Genomic DNA, 16,013 nt, shown 5'->3' with positions numbered 1-16,013 from the left:
TGTACTTAGCAACTGGCTTCTGATCATTCATGTTTTATTTCACTGATGCTTCAGCTCAGAGCCTCAAGGGCCACCTCCTGCCCTGTGCTGGGGAAGGAAGCCCTATGTCACAGTGGAATGTAAGGATTTTAAAACATAATATTGGCCTGAATCTGATGGTAAATTGATAAATATAAGCATACTGGAGATCACTAGGAACAATCTGGTTCTATCCTTTAGCTTAGTTTAAAAGCAGGCTGTGCTGCTACATCGAAAATGCAGCAAAATATATTCAAATAATCACTTCAAAAGACTAAAAAACCAAAAATTTAGTATCTAAAAGGTAGAATCTTGATTTTAACTCTCTTATTTTTCTGAATATCTTCAGAAATAAAATTTCTACAGAAGCTCTTCACTTTGCCATACTGATGAAATCCACAGTCTTGTGGAATCCACTTTCAAATCTCTCCCCTGAACTCCGGAAGGAACACTTGTCCACAGCAGTCACTGCAATACCCATTGTTCATTCCCTGAGCTTCTCGGGTCACCCACATGAAGAGCAATGCCAAGGAGAGTGCATTGCATTGGCTACCAGGAGAGAGATTCAGCACCTGGCTTCATCTGGATTACAACAGTGATACAGAGTTGCTTATGTGAGAAAGTGCATCTAATTACATACAACATTTCCTGCCTCCAGCTCTGCAATGTAGGATCCACAATTCTCCATTCACTAAATTAAAGAAGGCTACTGTCTCCTCATGGATTCTTTTTCCCAAAAAAGACAAAAACATAAGGACATCTTCATACGTGGATCAAGAGCAAATCTGATGCCTTGAATTCTTAGACCAGCTCCTTACCACTTTGCACCTTGCACAGAGTTGCAGGTACATGCTTGATACATATGTGAAACAATGAAAGACTAACCTACTACAGCCATTATTTTCATTGAAATAAGCATCAGTGGCTTAAACTGAGAGCTCTGGGGAAAGAATAAACTACTTTCAGCCTGAGAGTAGTTTATATCCTAACTGCAGTTGCAGTCTGGTTACATAACAGCAAGTCCCATCAGAAGATCCAAAATTAAACTCTATGGTGGCTTGAGATGATAATTTTTTCATGACTGCAGTGTGCTTGAAAGAAGCACGGCCTGTTTTTCTCTTCGTAGAGATACCAGGAGTGATGGAGCACTACTGTAGCCAGGGGCCAACCAGATCAAGATCACTTTTTGCCGAGTCCCAAGAGAAGCTCCCATTCACTCCAAGAGCAGGTTCAGGCCCAGAGAGGGCACAGATGCCCATTCTCTGTCCTTCCTCTCCCTCCCTTCCCCCTATAACATCTCTTGATCTCAGTGATTTATTCCAGTATAACTGAATATGGAGGTACAATATTAAACCTTTCAGGTCCCATGTTCTGTGCCTTAGCAACACCTTCTCAATGGGTTTAAGAGAAGCTTAACTTAAACAATCACCTATTAGCTTTTACCATGCCATTTCACCAAAATAATTAAGAAAACAATAGGCAGATCATTTGTAGCCAAGTCTTGTGACTGTATCTTAAAATCAGACAAAAGAAAAGATCCCTGCTAGAGAAAAAAGAGGGCAAGCTATTATAAACACTTCTCTATCATATTTTATGGTTTTGTATTTGATGCATAACACCTTATTTTTATCTTGGTTGATGGGGAACAATTTATGAAACAGAAACTTACTCTGCTCCCATTTGCACCAGTTTAACACTCATTGATTTCCCAGCCTCAGGATTAAATCTGAATTACATCACTCTAAATAAGCAGAGATTTCAGCTGTCATATCTAACCAGCAGCTGCAAATTAAACCTGCATCTACTCAGTGAGAAAAGTAAACACATTGCATTTGCAGAGCCACCAGAATAAAATTACCTCCCTTCTTCCTTTATTTTTTCTTTCAATTCTCTTAGTATTTACACACAAGAAGAGCTTAAATCAATTCACAAATGTAGTTTCCACATTAAATACTGTCCTTCCAGTCTCTTGCACGCAAAATGAAGTGACCTGAATATCTTGACTTCTCCGGAATTACTTAAACGTACAAAAACAGTTTCAGTGAGTTTAATTCATTTCATTTCAGTGCTGTGCCTGCAGGGCAACCTGGGAAGATGCTCCCACATGGAAGAGGTTCTCCGAGGTGTTACAATTACAACAACATTGCAAGTGGCCCAGAGCCCTGCTTGCCATGGCTCCAACAATGTGCTTCCATAAAAAAGGTCTGATTTGCCACACATGCCATGCCACCAGATTCATAGGGCTTATTCCTGATTTTTACCTGGGAAGAGAAGAATGGAGGCTGTACAGTTACTAATTCACTCCAGCCTGTGCAGGGGCCAACACCATCTCTGGATGGAAGCTCCTTCCGCACACAATCAGCTCCTTGTGCCCACTGCCCAACCTAGTGTTTCAACCCCCTCTAAGGGGTTATTCTGTCCAGTGTCACACACTCTGGCCCTTTCCTCTGGCTAAAGGTAGCCAAAAACATTGAAAATCGGTGGGGGGATGGTAGGCTTGGTAGGGATGGGTTTCAAAACCACAGGCCTGTAGAGTTTCTGCCCTGTGCCCTCTGCCTCCTTGCAGAAGGGCTGTGCTTCAGCTGGCAGTGTGGCAGCGCTCTTCCTCCACAGCCCTAGCCCTGAGAAAGGTGATGGAGGCAGCGTTCCTGCGGGTTGGTAAACAGCTGGCCCAGGGCAGGGGAAGGGGCAGCAGGTCCAGGCACCCACCCGGCCTGAGAGTACACCAGCAGCATCCTTCTCGCCTGCATTCAGGGCAGGCTCATGACTCTCAGGTCCAATACTGTCTTGGTTCCTCTTGCTTTTCTTCCCCTCGAAGGGAGGAGGGTCCCTGGGGACTGGTAGCCCCTCGGGGCCCGTGGGGAAGCCCCTGGCTGGGAGGTTCTGTGGCGGCCGCGGTTCTTCCCAGAAGGAGGCAGGAAGCTGTCGTTTCCTCATGGGCACCTGGTCTGGCCTGTTGACCTCAGGGTTTTGCTCTGGCACAGCCTGCTCACCCGCCAGACTCTCCTCCACCTCGGCTGCCTGCAGCATCTTCTCAGTGGCAGCCGCACTGAGGGGGCCAGGGTCGGGCACCTCAGGCTGGCAGCTGCGAGCCCTGTCCTCTGCTCCACGGCGTGGGCCACATTCCGGGGGCTTGGCAGGGTGGCACCGTGGCACCCGCGAGTACTTCTGAGAAAAACGCTTCAGCTGCTTCTGCAAATATTTCCTGTGGTCCACCGACCGACGGCAGGGAGCAGATTTATCCAGGGCTGCCTTGATGTCACTAGAGGCCAGGTTGACAAAGTTCAGCAGGGTTTTTACCTCGCTGTCCGATGCCATTTCACTGGATGAGCTGTGCAGAATTTCCCATTAAATGTTTATAATCCGTTTCAGGTAAGCCTTGGCCAATCTGCAAGACACGGTAGGCAGACTCAGAGTGTGAAGCCTGCATTCAAAAAGCATCAAGAGCACTGCAGGAGGTGGAGAGAAGATGTCAAACTTCTCAGCTAAGCATACAGGTTGTCCACCACCTCACCTCTGTGCAGGCAGGCTGCCATGCACCTGCAGCCCCAGCTCAGCCTCCGGCACAGGGCTGCTCACTTAATCTCATTAGGTGAGACATAGGTGGGGAGAAGAAGCCAAGGCAGATACTCTTGTGTCCCTGCAAGCAAGCGCGGACACTCACCCGGCACGCTGGGGCTTTCCGGTAGGTGCTGGTGAAGAAGAGCCCCTTCCTGCTAATCTCGTTAGGCAGGTTACATACTGCCAGGCCCGATGGAGGCAGCCGGTGTGTGTGGAGGCAGTTGAGCAAGCACTTGAGCAAGCTGAATGAATATCGACTCTGCTGAGTTCGGGGCTCTCTCAGACCAATCAGGAGCCACTTTGCCAAATACAAAGCATCCCAATCAGGCATCAGCCTCCCCTTCTCACATTCTTTGCCATCACAAATTGTCACCATGGGGACAGCCACAGAAAGACAGCTAATAAATACAATCATTTCCCCGCGATTTCTACCATTCTCCCCTATCCTCTTCACCCCTACCAAGCCCTTTCTTTTTTAAAGGCACAATCCAAAGGAAAAGTGCCGACGATGAGTTAGGAAAGTTTAGGCACCCTTTTCTATGCACTCCCCGAAGCTGTCTGTGGGCTGATACTGACCATGCTTCATTGGCACAGGACAATGTAATACGGGGGACCGGGCTAGCCTACTTTTAACCGTTCCCCATCAGAGACTTTTTTTTTTTTTAAGGGGAGGATGATGTCAGAAAAAGGTAGGAAAGGAACAAATCTCTAAAGAGATGTGCAGATATCCATGGAAAGGGAGCTTGAGCGCTCAAGAATCTTGTCTTTATGTTTGCCCCCTCAATTGAGTTACACAAAAGCTGAATTACCCATTCAAACTACCCGGACAAAAGGATGGAGTTGGATAGTACTCTTGCATCTGTAGTCAAACAGTTAGAGACTTAAATCGAGTCGTCATGATGGAGAAAGAGTTAGACAAAGCCCATAGAATTGCCATCAGCAAACATTTTCCTGTGTCATATTAGTGGGTCTCCATGACTCCCCCTGGCCTGGGGACAATAGCACAAGTTTGCACACTCGACTACTGTCACCCTGCCAACGCTGGCAAGGAGCAGAAACAGGACAATCCTTTAAGGGGAAAGCATGCCCGCTGCAGGGAAGGTAAGAAGAGAGGGAAGAAAAGGCGTGTGAAATGCTAATTGAGCTGCTTCCTTTACTGATGCATAGCTATGTGAGCCCTCTGCCTTCGTGCAGGCTTGTCCCTGAGGGGTAGCAATAACTTAATAGCAAAGCAAAACTGGGAGCTAGGGGAATAGGAGAGCAGGAGGGCTGCCTTTGGTATACGTGGGTGATGTGGAGCTGGCTGCTGCCCCACGTACCAGCCTGGGATCCACTGCCTGCAACACCCCAGGGATGGGAGGAGAGGGACAGTGGCAGGGTAAGCATGCCCACAGCCAGAAAGAGACTACCAGCCCTGGGAAAGCAGGGACTGAAGTCCAAGCTATCTCTCATTTTGCAAGTAAAATCATCTTTGCTAACATAAGGCACTGAAGGTCTGAGAGCTGACAAATGCAATATTTTGCATTTATTTCTTTTAATCCAGCTTTCTTTAGAGAAGGACAAGATCTAGACTGTACCACTGTACGCTGGGCTGAGGACTCCTCAAGTCTTCCTATGCCAGCATGCTCAGTGCTGCCACCCCATTTTCACACCATTTCTCCCAGTCCAACCCAAGCCATATATTTCAGTACTCAGGTGCTGCAGATCTGGGGAGACCTTGGGCTAGGACACTGCACAGCAGAAGATGCCACAGAGCCTTTGCACTACTGCAGTGGGTTGCAATCTGATGGCAAGGTAGAAAGCCTTGAAGGCACCTCTGTGCTGTCTGAGACGGGATTATATCAGCAGAGTGAGGGGCAGCTTTGCCCTTACTTACAGTGCTGGAGGCACTGAGGCTTATCTTCTCACAGTTTCTATTCCAAAAGCAGCTCCTTCCCAGGAGACCTAGTGCAGCTAACTTCACATCATCTGCCTCACACCATTGTGATGCACGTCTCCATGCAATCTTCTCCAGTAAGATTGTGGGGGTGAGTTTCCAGTCATCTGCTCAAGCATCTATTTTGGGATACACTAGCTGGGGCCTGGCCTCTTTGTAGCTTGACACAGGTCCTTTTTCTGCAGCTGAGTTTACAGAGAGAAGTTTTTTCTAGCACAATTGACAAGATGCACATCAAGGCTTCACATCTCTGGAGGAACAAATTTCCTGCTGTGTTTGAGCATTTGACCACACCCTGGACAACATGTACACTGTATCCTCAAGTGGTATGTCCAGGGAAGGAAGATAAAGAGAGATGTGGGACAGGTGCCTGGTAGCAAAGGAGTTTCTGAGGATGTTAATGAACCATGTCCTCAGAGGCCTAAGAAACTCATGTCATATACTGGGTGTCCAACATCCAATTATAGGGGATTTACAGGAAAGATAGGGAATTTATGGCTGTGTGTATGGAGAACCCAGCACTCCTCCCACACCACTGAAGCTCTCTCCAAATGCCCATCTATGCCTGTGCCTTCCAGGAGGACCACTTGCCTTGGTCACAGCTCCTTGGCCACCACGTGGCAGCTTCCCATGCCTCACCACACTTGCCGCTCCAGCATCCCTTTCTCCTGCAGCTGGGTAACGGCAGGGAGCTAAAGAGGAATGAACCAGCAAGCAGGATTTAAGAAGCAGAGCAACCCACCCTTTCAAGGTCAGACTCAGGTTGAGCTGCACAGGGTTTTCCCTAAGAGACCACCGGAGACCTTTTGTTCCTCACTGCTCTCACCATGTTCATCCCAATGTACATGTGAAAGGAACAATTAACAATAGGGCACTCCTCTCTGAGGATCCAGTGCACTTTGAAGTGTCCACCAACCAAAGGCTCAAGAATGATACATCATTTTCCACTGTGAACGTGTCAAACTAGTACAGCAATTGAAAAAATGTCTCCACATGCCTTCCCAGCATGCAGATAGGGACCAGCTGGAGAGCCACTTCATATCTGACATGTCACCTCCCGACAGCTGTCTTCTTGGGAATTTTTGGTATGTGAAATTTCCTAACTCCTTTTTCTAAGTGAAGCACAGGAATAAACCCATTCACTAAAAGGATGCAGTTATGCTTTTCCCAAACATGCAGAAACTCTGAAAAATTATTTTCTTCCACAGAAATACCCAAGAAGTGTTTTAAAAACGTCACTCATTGTAACTGGTATCACAATTTAGCCAGTTCTACCCCAAAACCTCTTCCAGCTTATTTCTACTCTCAGGGACTCGTGCAGCACAGATATTCCAACATCAGCATCATTCCAGGACTACATGAGCAGACCCAGTAATGCAAACCATTAAGAGAGGAAGCAGTGCAGTAAGTGCACTGGGCAGCTGAGATAACACAAATACCCCAATCACTGCTACTATTGTAATGATCAGTAAAGCAAAGAGCAGTCAATGAAAATCTGAGTAGCATAGAGGTGATGCAAAAATCACTGTTCTGGCACTGGCTTACACAAAATGCCTTTTTCTCTCCTAAAAAGAGCACTTTTTCTCCATCTTAGCCTGAATAAACATTGTCACAGGGCTCACTCTGCTGTCAGTATAACTCTGCTGCATACTGCAGTGCCAGTATACTTTCCAGGCTGGGTTAAAATGAGCTTCTTGCCCTCCCTGATTTGGGACAAGCATTCGTTTGTCTGGGATATGTCCATATGCCAAGCACTGTTCTTCTCATCTTTTCCTTATGCAAGTCAAAACTAGGCAACCTCCATTTATTTAAAAAAAAAAAACAAACAAAAAAACAAACAAACAAACAAACAAAAAAAAACACCAAAACAGATTTTTACTTAAAAACAAAGCTTAGAAATTGTAAAAAAAAAAAAAAAAAAAAAAAAATTCTTTAGAAATTCAAAGATTTCAGTTCATTGTGTTTTGGAGAGGTGAGGAGAAAAAAGGAGATTAATGTTAATGATGTGCCAGTGGGAGATGATGCTTAACATCATACTGCAAGAATTTGGTGACCTTAAGAACTACTGCTATTGGAGAGGAAAGGATTTTAGGGATGCTGGGCCACATGCCCCAGGGTTTGATAGCAGGAATTTGTGTTTTGAGAAGTCACCATCTGGAAACAAGAAAAAACAGGTGACAGGATGAAAATGAACCTCACTCCTTCATCCAGTCTGACCTTTGTAGACTACAGGAGGGGCCCTGAAGCATACCAAGAGGGGACACTGACTGCATTCAATCCTCCAGCAGGTTGCCCTCTGGACTCAGAACCTGTCCCTAAATCCAAGGTCAGGAAGTGAGGAAGGAGGAAGATACAGGATTTTGCCCCAGACTCAGCTGTTCTCTTTGCTTCTCACCATATTGGAGCCAACACCTTTTCCCCAGGAGAACAGCAAATTGGTACTCCCACTAGCTTTGACTCTTCCCTCCCCACTTTTTTCTCTGGACAATCTGCTTTGACCTGAGTGACATCCTCCCGTTGCTTTCAACCCCCGATTTACCGCACATGGGGCCAACTCAGAGTCTGTCCCCAAGCACTGGAGCAGGCAGGGGGGCTGTCACCACCCCACAGCCGCTGCCATTCAGGCAGATGGTGGAGGGGGCTGATGTGAATAGCTCCTGTCAGTCTCATAGAGTGAACTTTACAATTGTGTTACGTGTTGAACTGCATGTGACTAATGCCATTCTTCTTCAGGCTGCAGGCAGGACACAGCTGTTTCTTTAAGGAAATTTTTGTTTTTCTGGGAAGGAAAAAAAAAAACACAACACTTTTGCAAGGTCATGGCAATGGTGATATCTATGTATTCTGTAATTAGACATGATCAAAGCTCATCCTGCTTTTCACTGCCTCTCTTCCTGGTGAATCAGATAATATGTAAAAATTAGCCTGGTCTTGGTTTGGTCCTTCTTGAGGTTTAAATCCTGCTTCCACATGCATCAACTATGCACTGAGCAACAAAAGGGCCAAATATAGTTTCCTTTATGTAATTCTCAAATAATTAAGTATTTTGAGATCAGTGAAAACTCTGGCGCCAAATAACACAGATAGCTTCTGTCGATGAGCACTGCAAAATGATTAAAAAACACAGACGTAAATATGAGCATGTGAATAGGCTAATCTCTTAAAAGCTGCAAAAAAGAAGTGCCCAGTCCTTACTCCATAAAGCATTAGGTATTTCAGACTGAAATGGGATCTGCAGTACATACTGCAGTGAAGAAATTGAATAAATCACAAAACTAGTATTAAAGTAAAGCATCAGTGATCAGTCAGTCTCTCCAAAATGGGTGTTTGCTACAGCAGTTCTGGGCTCATTATTCCCACTGAAGCCAAATTTGATTTGTGCATGGATTTCTACAAGTGCTAAATTCGGTTCCCCCAGGAGTTTTCTGTTAAAAGCACAAGAGCTGGTTACTTGGAGCAGATTAGCACTCTACTTGTCTGGAATATCACAGTATTTCTGTTAACTGGGACCCACACCTGTGTGTTGGTGGGTTGCAGCAGAGTTTGCTATGTGCCCCGTTTTTTTTGTGTGTTTTTTTTTTTTTTTTTTTTTTTTGGACAATAGTTCACAGAAATACATTGCTCTGCAGCATTACATGCAAAGTACAGTGCTCATTCCAACACTACAGGTTTGGAATGCAACATACTCAAAGCATCTTTCCAGTTACAAAGGACAGAATTCAAATTTGAGATTCTGAGAGAACTGCCAGGTATGAACTGGTGGAATATTCACGCTTAGTCTAAGAGCTAAACTCAGAGACACAGGACCCTTCTGGACTGGTTTTTCTGGAAGATGGATAAGATTGTTATTTTCTGATAAACAAGTCATTGTACCTGCACTGTTCCCAGAACTGGAGCTTTGATAGTGAGATTGTTAAGCTTCAGACAAGGCCATGTCACAGGTCCTCATCAGAAACATTTGATAGTACAGAAGTACCAATATCCTCTAGAAAACAGACCCTTCTGGATGAATTGACCATGAGAATGAGGTGGCATTCAACTAAGTGTGCTGAAGGAGTTCAAATATGAAATTGGTGAGCAATCAAAACAGCGTTTATACAAACCTCCATCCCAAGGACCAAAGATGATTAATGGAAATGGTAGTTGTGCAAATAACAGAATACAGCATCATTTCCTCTGGACTGGAGGCAAATTTACTTCAGGAGCGCTTCAAAGACTTATGATGGCACTGATGCTGTTCACTTCCTCTGTAAGCTGCATGTAAAAGAGACTAACTAGGGGTGAAGTTCACATACGATACAAAATCATTCATAATAATCAAAGCTAAAGCTGACTGTTCCAGAAGGAGCTTATAATACCAACTGACAGTGAAGTACCAGATGAAATTCTGTATTGACAGGCGCAATGTAAGGCACTTAGGAAAAAAACTACTTAAACATCTGCAGTGCTGGGCTCCGGATAGCAACACTCAAAAGATCTTGGGTAACTGAAACAAAGGTATGAATTATCTGAAAACCTTACGTATTGCTCTGCAATAATCAGAAGGTAATCTGAATAGCTGAAATTACTGAATGATATAAATCTGAATAAATCAGAACAGAGAGCAGCAGTTAAATCACTGTTTACACCGTTTGTGCACATTTGAGCATAGTTGCAATTTTGCTCTCCTTATTCAAAAGTTTATAACTTTGGATTTAGATAGATATAAAAAAGTTAGCCAGGATGGTCATAGGCCTAGAAGCATTTTTATAGAAGGAAATATAGTTTGGAAAGAAAACAAGCTGAGCGGGTATGATTCGAGTGTATACAATCACCACCAGAATAGAGAAGGTAATGAAGAAAAGGTTAATCGCTGCTTCTTCAGTGCAAGAATTAGGGGTAATAAATCAAATTACCATGCACTAGATCTAAACCATAAGGAATGAATTTTCTGTGTGATACATTAATCTGTGGGTCTTGCTGCCAAAGTATTAACAAGTTTAAAAAGGACTTAGACAAAGTCATGCCATAAAGGACCATGATGAAACTGAATAATTCACCTTCAACCTGTAGCTCAAGGACTTCTGATGCTGTTGATTGCCAAAGAGAACATCAAATACAAATCAAATACAAATACTTTCCCTGTCCTTGTGTCCTTCCCTCAATATCCACATAGGCTGTCATCTGAGATGGACTAGACAAACATTCAATTTTGTTCACTAGAACACATCTTACCATAAGGAATGGTAAAATATATTCTGGGTAAGGCTGTGGAGCATGAGGCACAGAAAGAATACACTGGAATTCTGTGAAAAGCAAAGCCTAATTTCCTTCCACCTACTATTTACAAGTTTGTTTGGGGCCATTCTGCATTCATAGAAATTATGTTCCAGTGGTCATAAAAGAAAGTCTGAAACTCTGGAAGATTTACTTGTGATATTGTTTTTAGAAGAAAGATTGGGTTGCTCTAAGGGGGATTAGCATAATTCAATGTCATTCGTCATGAAGACAGATGTTACCTTCTTGAGAAAATTTTGTATTAGTTGCTGTATCAGACTCTCAGTCACATCATCTTTTCTCCAGCCTGTCAAAATAACCACCACAGTCCAGTTCTGAGAACAGCCACATGCCTGCTTAGCTTTGATGCGTCTCCCTGTTGTGGCTGGAAATCAGTGCAGCCATTCATTCCAGTGCATGTGTTTATGTGCATTCCATGCCCAAAGAGAAAAGCCAAGCCAGGGTGATACATAAATCATAGAATGGCGAGTTGGAAGGGACCTTAAAGACCTTCCAGTTTCCACTCCCTGCCATGGGCTGGCTGCCCCCCACAGACCAGGCTGCCCAATGCCTCATCCAACTTGGCCCTGAATGCCTCCAGGGATAATAGGGCATCCGCAGCTAAGCTGGGCAGTGTTAGTTCCTCACCACCCTCTGAATAAAGAATTTCCTCTTAATATCTAAGCTGAATCTCCCCTCCTTTAGTTAAAACCCATTCTCCCTTTGTGCTATTGTAATCAGAAAGTCAGTCTCTCTCTCTTGTTTATAAGCTCCTTTTAGGTACTAGAAAATCACAATGAGGCCATAAAAACATGAGGAAAAATCTCTTTTCTGTGAGGGTAACAGAGCACTGGGACAAACTGCCCAGAGATGCTGTGGAATCTCTGTCTCTGGAGAAATTCATGAACTGCCTGGACACTTTCCTGTGCAACCTGCTGCAGGGAACCTGCTTTAGCAGGAAATTGGACCAGCTGATCCCCACTAGTCCCTTCCAACCCCACAACTCCATGATTCTATGATTTTGAGGTTTCTCTCAAGTCAGGCAAATACCTTCCTCAGCCTCATGAGCCTTCAAATACTGCAGCGAAGTGTATGTTAGAAAAACTTTGGTTGCTTTCTGCTCCAAACAGCTCTGCTTTGATAAATGCAGCAGGATTGATCTGTGCTGTGCATCCCTTAACTGAATTATGATGTATAATCCTCCCTGGAACAGAACATTTACATTCCACTGACCTAGTTGAAAAAATGCATTAATTTTAATTTATGTAAAATTCTTCCAATAAAAGAGTGAGAGGGCTGCTTGTAGCTGGAAGTCCAACTTTTTAATCAGGATTTTTGAAGACTGCATTTCAGTGGGTGGTTTGTTCATGTAAATCCAGACGCAGCTTTACTACGTCCCATTTTAGCTCACAAGGGTCATGAATTAAACTAATGCTACCTCTCCTCTTCTGATCCTTGGGTAGCGGGGCAATGACAGTTGTTTGCATAGCCCAAAGTTTGGCTGTAGGGTCACTCCACTTTTCTGAAACAAACACCACAGATATTTTTTGGAAAAAGAACGGAATCGAGAGTGGTTTATATTGCTTCAGCACTGAGAAATAGTTGGAAAGACATCTCATGCCAGAATTCCTTTTCTTAAATATTACCTGTGGGGTCTTGAATCAGCAATGTTGCTGCTACTCAATTCATCCAGCCCTACTTCTGTAGAAGTGGGTTTTGAGAGTATGGAAGTGATAGGAGTTATCTTCCTTCAGGCTCTTTGGCTGACACCAACATTACTGTAGGAAATCAAGTCAATTTGGGAGCTTTTTGTACCAGAATAGTCTGGGACCAGAGAAGCACAAAGATGTCCCAGCTATTTTTTTAATTCCCCTATTAATTCCTGTATGCAGGATAAATCTGTGACAGGTAAGCACAGGATCTCAATGTTCATATCCAACATTTCTTATGTATGCCAGCAGTTCAGCTGTGCCCTAGGGGACTCCTCCTTCTGTGCCTGAGGTACGACAACACCATAGTCATCTACAGGGACAAGCATGTGATGTGAAACTGACTGACTTGAGGGGATGTTTCCATCCAGACTCTGCCACAAGGCCCATTCCTGCAGCAGAAATATCAACACTGTTTCCAGGAGGCTGCTGGCCACCTCAAGTGACTTTTTTTTCTTACTTGCCGGTATCCTTAGCTTAGAGTAAAGCTCATTTCAGATGGAAAGTATTGTAGATGTTTTACTCATTACCAATGGAAATGCAATGGTGCATTCTCAGAAAGGCTGTGAATTTGCTTATCTGCAACTGCTTAAGGACACAATATTGCTGTAACAGGGCAATCCCTCCACTAGGCAGCAGCTGCTCAGAGCAATGTAGCCTCATAAAATGCAGACTGTGACAGTAGAGAATTTGCTATTTCTTACTCTGCCAAAAATCAGTCATTTGGGACCCTACCTTATGAAACATGAAAAAGATATCATGGAAAGCAACCTTTCCCTGTTTTCTAATAAATGGAAACCACAAATATCAGAGGTGAAATATTAAGCAGATATAAATAACGACAAGCAAGGGAAAACAGGAGAAATATTGTCCAAAATAAGGTAGCACCCTATCAGCTCCCAGAACGTTTGCAAAGATTTATTTGGAAGTGAAATAAGCAATATTCATTTCAAACATTAAAACCCAATTGGCAGCCTTTCAGGCCTCAATAACTCACATGCTGTCAGATCTCCTTCCAAACATACATACTTGTCATTTTATGCAGCTGAACTTGTCTTAAGAAAATTCTTAAGACAAATGTTACAAGAGAGAGAACTGGCTATGGAATGATACAGTTTTCTCTAAAAATAGAGAAGAAATAAATAATATCAATAAACCAAAGCACAGTAACTTAACATTAGGAGGATTCTGTCAGGGAAACATCAATGTTTATCAATATACCTTTTCCAGGTATAGAGGTGTTGAGAAGCATTCACCAGAGTTATTCACTAGCACAAGCAATCAAGACTTGGTTAAAGCAGGCTGCAAATAGGAATTTTCTTTCAGCAGAATCTTTTGTTTTTCAGAGAACTTCCCAGGGTCTTCAGGATTTTTATTTACTTATGGTTAGTAGAAATTTGATGCTAACAACTTTTTGTTCTTGTTGCTGTTTTCAACATCAATTTGTTGAAGACTGCCATTCTACAATATCACAAAGCAAAAAGGAAATACATTCTGACAGATTGTTCTCAGGTTTTGCACACGCCTGATGTTTTGTGCACTCTAGTGGCAATTGCATTCAGATGCAGTCTATGAAAAGCAGCACAGATACCTGAGCGTTCCATACCAGATGGACTGCTACACATAAGAACAACTATCTGTACCACCTAATGATCAGTTCCCCATACAGGGTTTGTACCAGTGTAACATACTGAGTCAGATTGAGGATGCTGCTGAACACATGTTGAGGGAAGATGTGATAGATCTATGAGAAGACCCATAAGCATGGTGTGATCCCAAAATATCTAGGGATCAAATTGTCCACAAACAACTTTTGTTGTTTAACTTCAGGTTGGATATGAGAAAAAAATTCTTCTCAGAAATAGTGGCAGGGCAATAGAACCGGCTACCCAGGAAGATGGTGGTATAATTGCCTCTGGAGAGGCAGATGTGTGGATACAGCATGAAGAAATATAGTTAGCAGTATGGTGGGGATAGTTTAATAGTTGGACTAGGCAGCCTGAGTAGTCTTTTCCAACACTAATGATACTATATACCGCTATAATACTTAAATATGATAGAAAAATACAGCAATAATAGCAGAGTAGAACAATCCTAGGTTGCAGCAAATGAAAACAAGCCCAACTAGAGCAATCACAGATACAGAAACAAAAGAAGAAAAACGGCTTACCTTTAGAAGAGCCAAAGTAGGCAGGGATCTCCAGCAACAGATGCCCTCACCTCCACTACCAAACCTTAAACGAGGTCTGGGAAGAGGTGGATCCTGGCTTCATCCCTTCCAGTCACTCAGCTGCATTGCATTCACCTGAGCTCCCCTGAGTCAGCCCTGCCTTCCCACCAGGTGCTCAATCACTGGTTCAATCCATGACTTAGCATTTCCACTGCAGCCACCTTTTGGACAAACTGTGCTGACTAATACCACAGATTTCTTTCATGGGATCCTCTCTGCCTTGTTGCAGATGCATTAGTGACTTTCTTCTCTTCTTGCTACTCTTTTAATTTGTATTCATGCAAGCATATGTGTCAGAAATTCATTGGGACCAAATAAAGCTCTTTTTCCTTCTAAGAACTATTCCCTAATTATCCAGCTATGATTTCCTGGACAGTTTTGGTAGCCCAGGATCCAGCTCCTGGGTTAATTCATTTTGTGTCAGTTCAGCTGTGTAACACTGTGTCATCTTTGTTTCTTGATTGGGTGAACGAAACCTTTAAAGTGGGATGCAGCAAGTAATGAATACCCTGATCATACAGTAGAGTAATTCTCAGTTTTGTGTGTGACTGACTACGCAAACAAGATTACATCCAGGCCAGTGCAGCCAGCCACCACGGCTGAATGTTGCACGCCAGCTGCACAGGCAATAAGCCGAGTTTGAAAATGTCCTTGCAGACCTATCCAAATGCTTGAATGAAACAGTCTCCATTTATGAAGTTTACCTCTGGAAATAAAAAGTATAACTGCATGGTTATCTGTTTGTTTTTTATTATTTTTAAAAGCCACTCTTAAATAATTTTCAAATTAACTAACATCACCAGTGGTATTAGTCTAGTTTTGTAACTGTTAGCAAAAAAAAAAAAAAACGAATAAAAATAAACAGAAGTATAGGCTGATCTAGTAAAACTTATTTTTTTTTAAAAAGGATTTTTTTATAAGATAGTTTTTGTATTTTAATGCATGAGCATGCCTAACAACCAGTCAGCAGTATTTTTCAGCTGCAGTACACAGAAACTTTAACATTCTAGGACCTGTACAGGGTAAATTTCAGTCACAAACACCTATTTCTCCATAATTAGGAGAAATAAAGGAGGGGGGAATATTTTCTAAAAATATCTGAAATAATAACTAGCATATGATTGAGGAACAGGGGTGAATCCAGCAGCATTTTTCACAAACATTTACTAACACTGTCTGATGCACAGGCCGCCCTAATCATCACTACAAAAGCTGTATCTGCCTGGTGTTTAGAAATTGCAGTGAGCATTAAGAGGCTGAACGCTTGTTGGCTCTGGAAAGATTGCTTGGTAGTGGGAATGTT

General features: G+C 43.2%; 1 protein-coding gene and 1 long non-coding RNA gene across 2 annotated transcripts; both read right to left on the bottom strand.

Annotated features, from left to right (window-relative positions):
- Nucleotides 1-2,049: 2,049 nt before the first annotated feature.
- On the bottom strand, nucleotides 2,050-3,351 carry FAM181A (family with sequence similarity 181 member A). The gene has a single exon (XM_042889722.1). It carries the CDS (start codon nucleotides 3,334-3,336, stop codon nucleotides 2,470-2,472), a length of 867 nt encoding a protein of 288 aa, XP_042745656.1. The 5' UTR covers nucleotides 3,337-3,351; the 3' UTR covers nucleotides 2,050-2,469.
- A 5,214-nt stretch (nucleotides 3,352-8,565) lies between these two features.
- On the bottom strand, nucleotides 8,566-14,682 carry LOC122189349. Its single transcript, XR_006181797.1, has 3 exons — nucleotides 14,651-14,682; nucleotides 9,619-9,769; nucleotides 8,566-8,618 (listed from the first exon to the last, which is right to left on the bottom strand). It is a non-coding gene; the product is annotated as an uncharacterized LOC122189349 (long non-coding RNA).
- Nucleotides 14,683-16,013: the final 1,331 nt, after the last annotated feature.

This window comes from Lagopus leucura, unplaced genomic scaffold (assembly GCF_019238085.1).
Source record: "Lagopus leucura isolate 7727_CA_CO unplaced genomic scaffold, USGS_WTPT01 Super-Scaffold_1, whole genome shotgun sequence".
Lineage (NCBI taxonomy): Eukaryota > Metazoa > Chordata > Aves > Galliformes > Phasianidae > Lagopus > Lagopus leucura.
The sequence above is the reverse complement of the archived record's forward strand: the minus strand, read 5'-3'. Positions and strand labels throughout refer to the sequence as shown.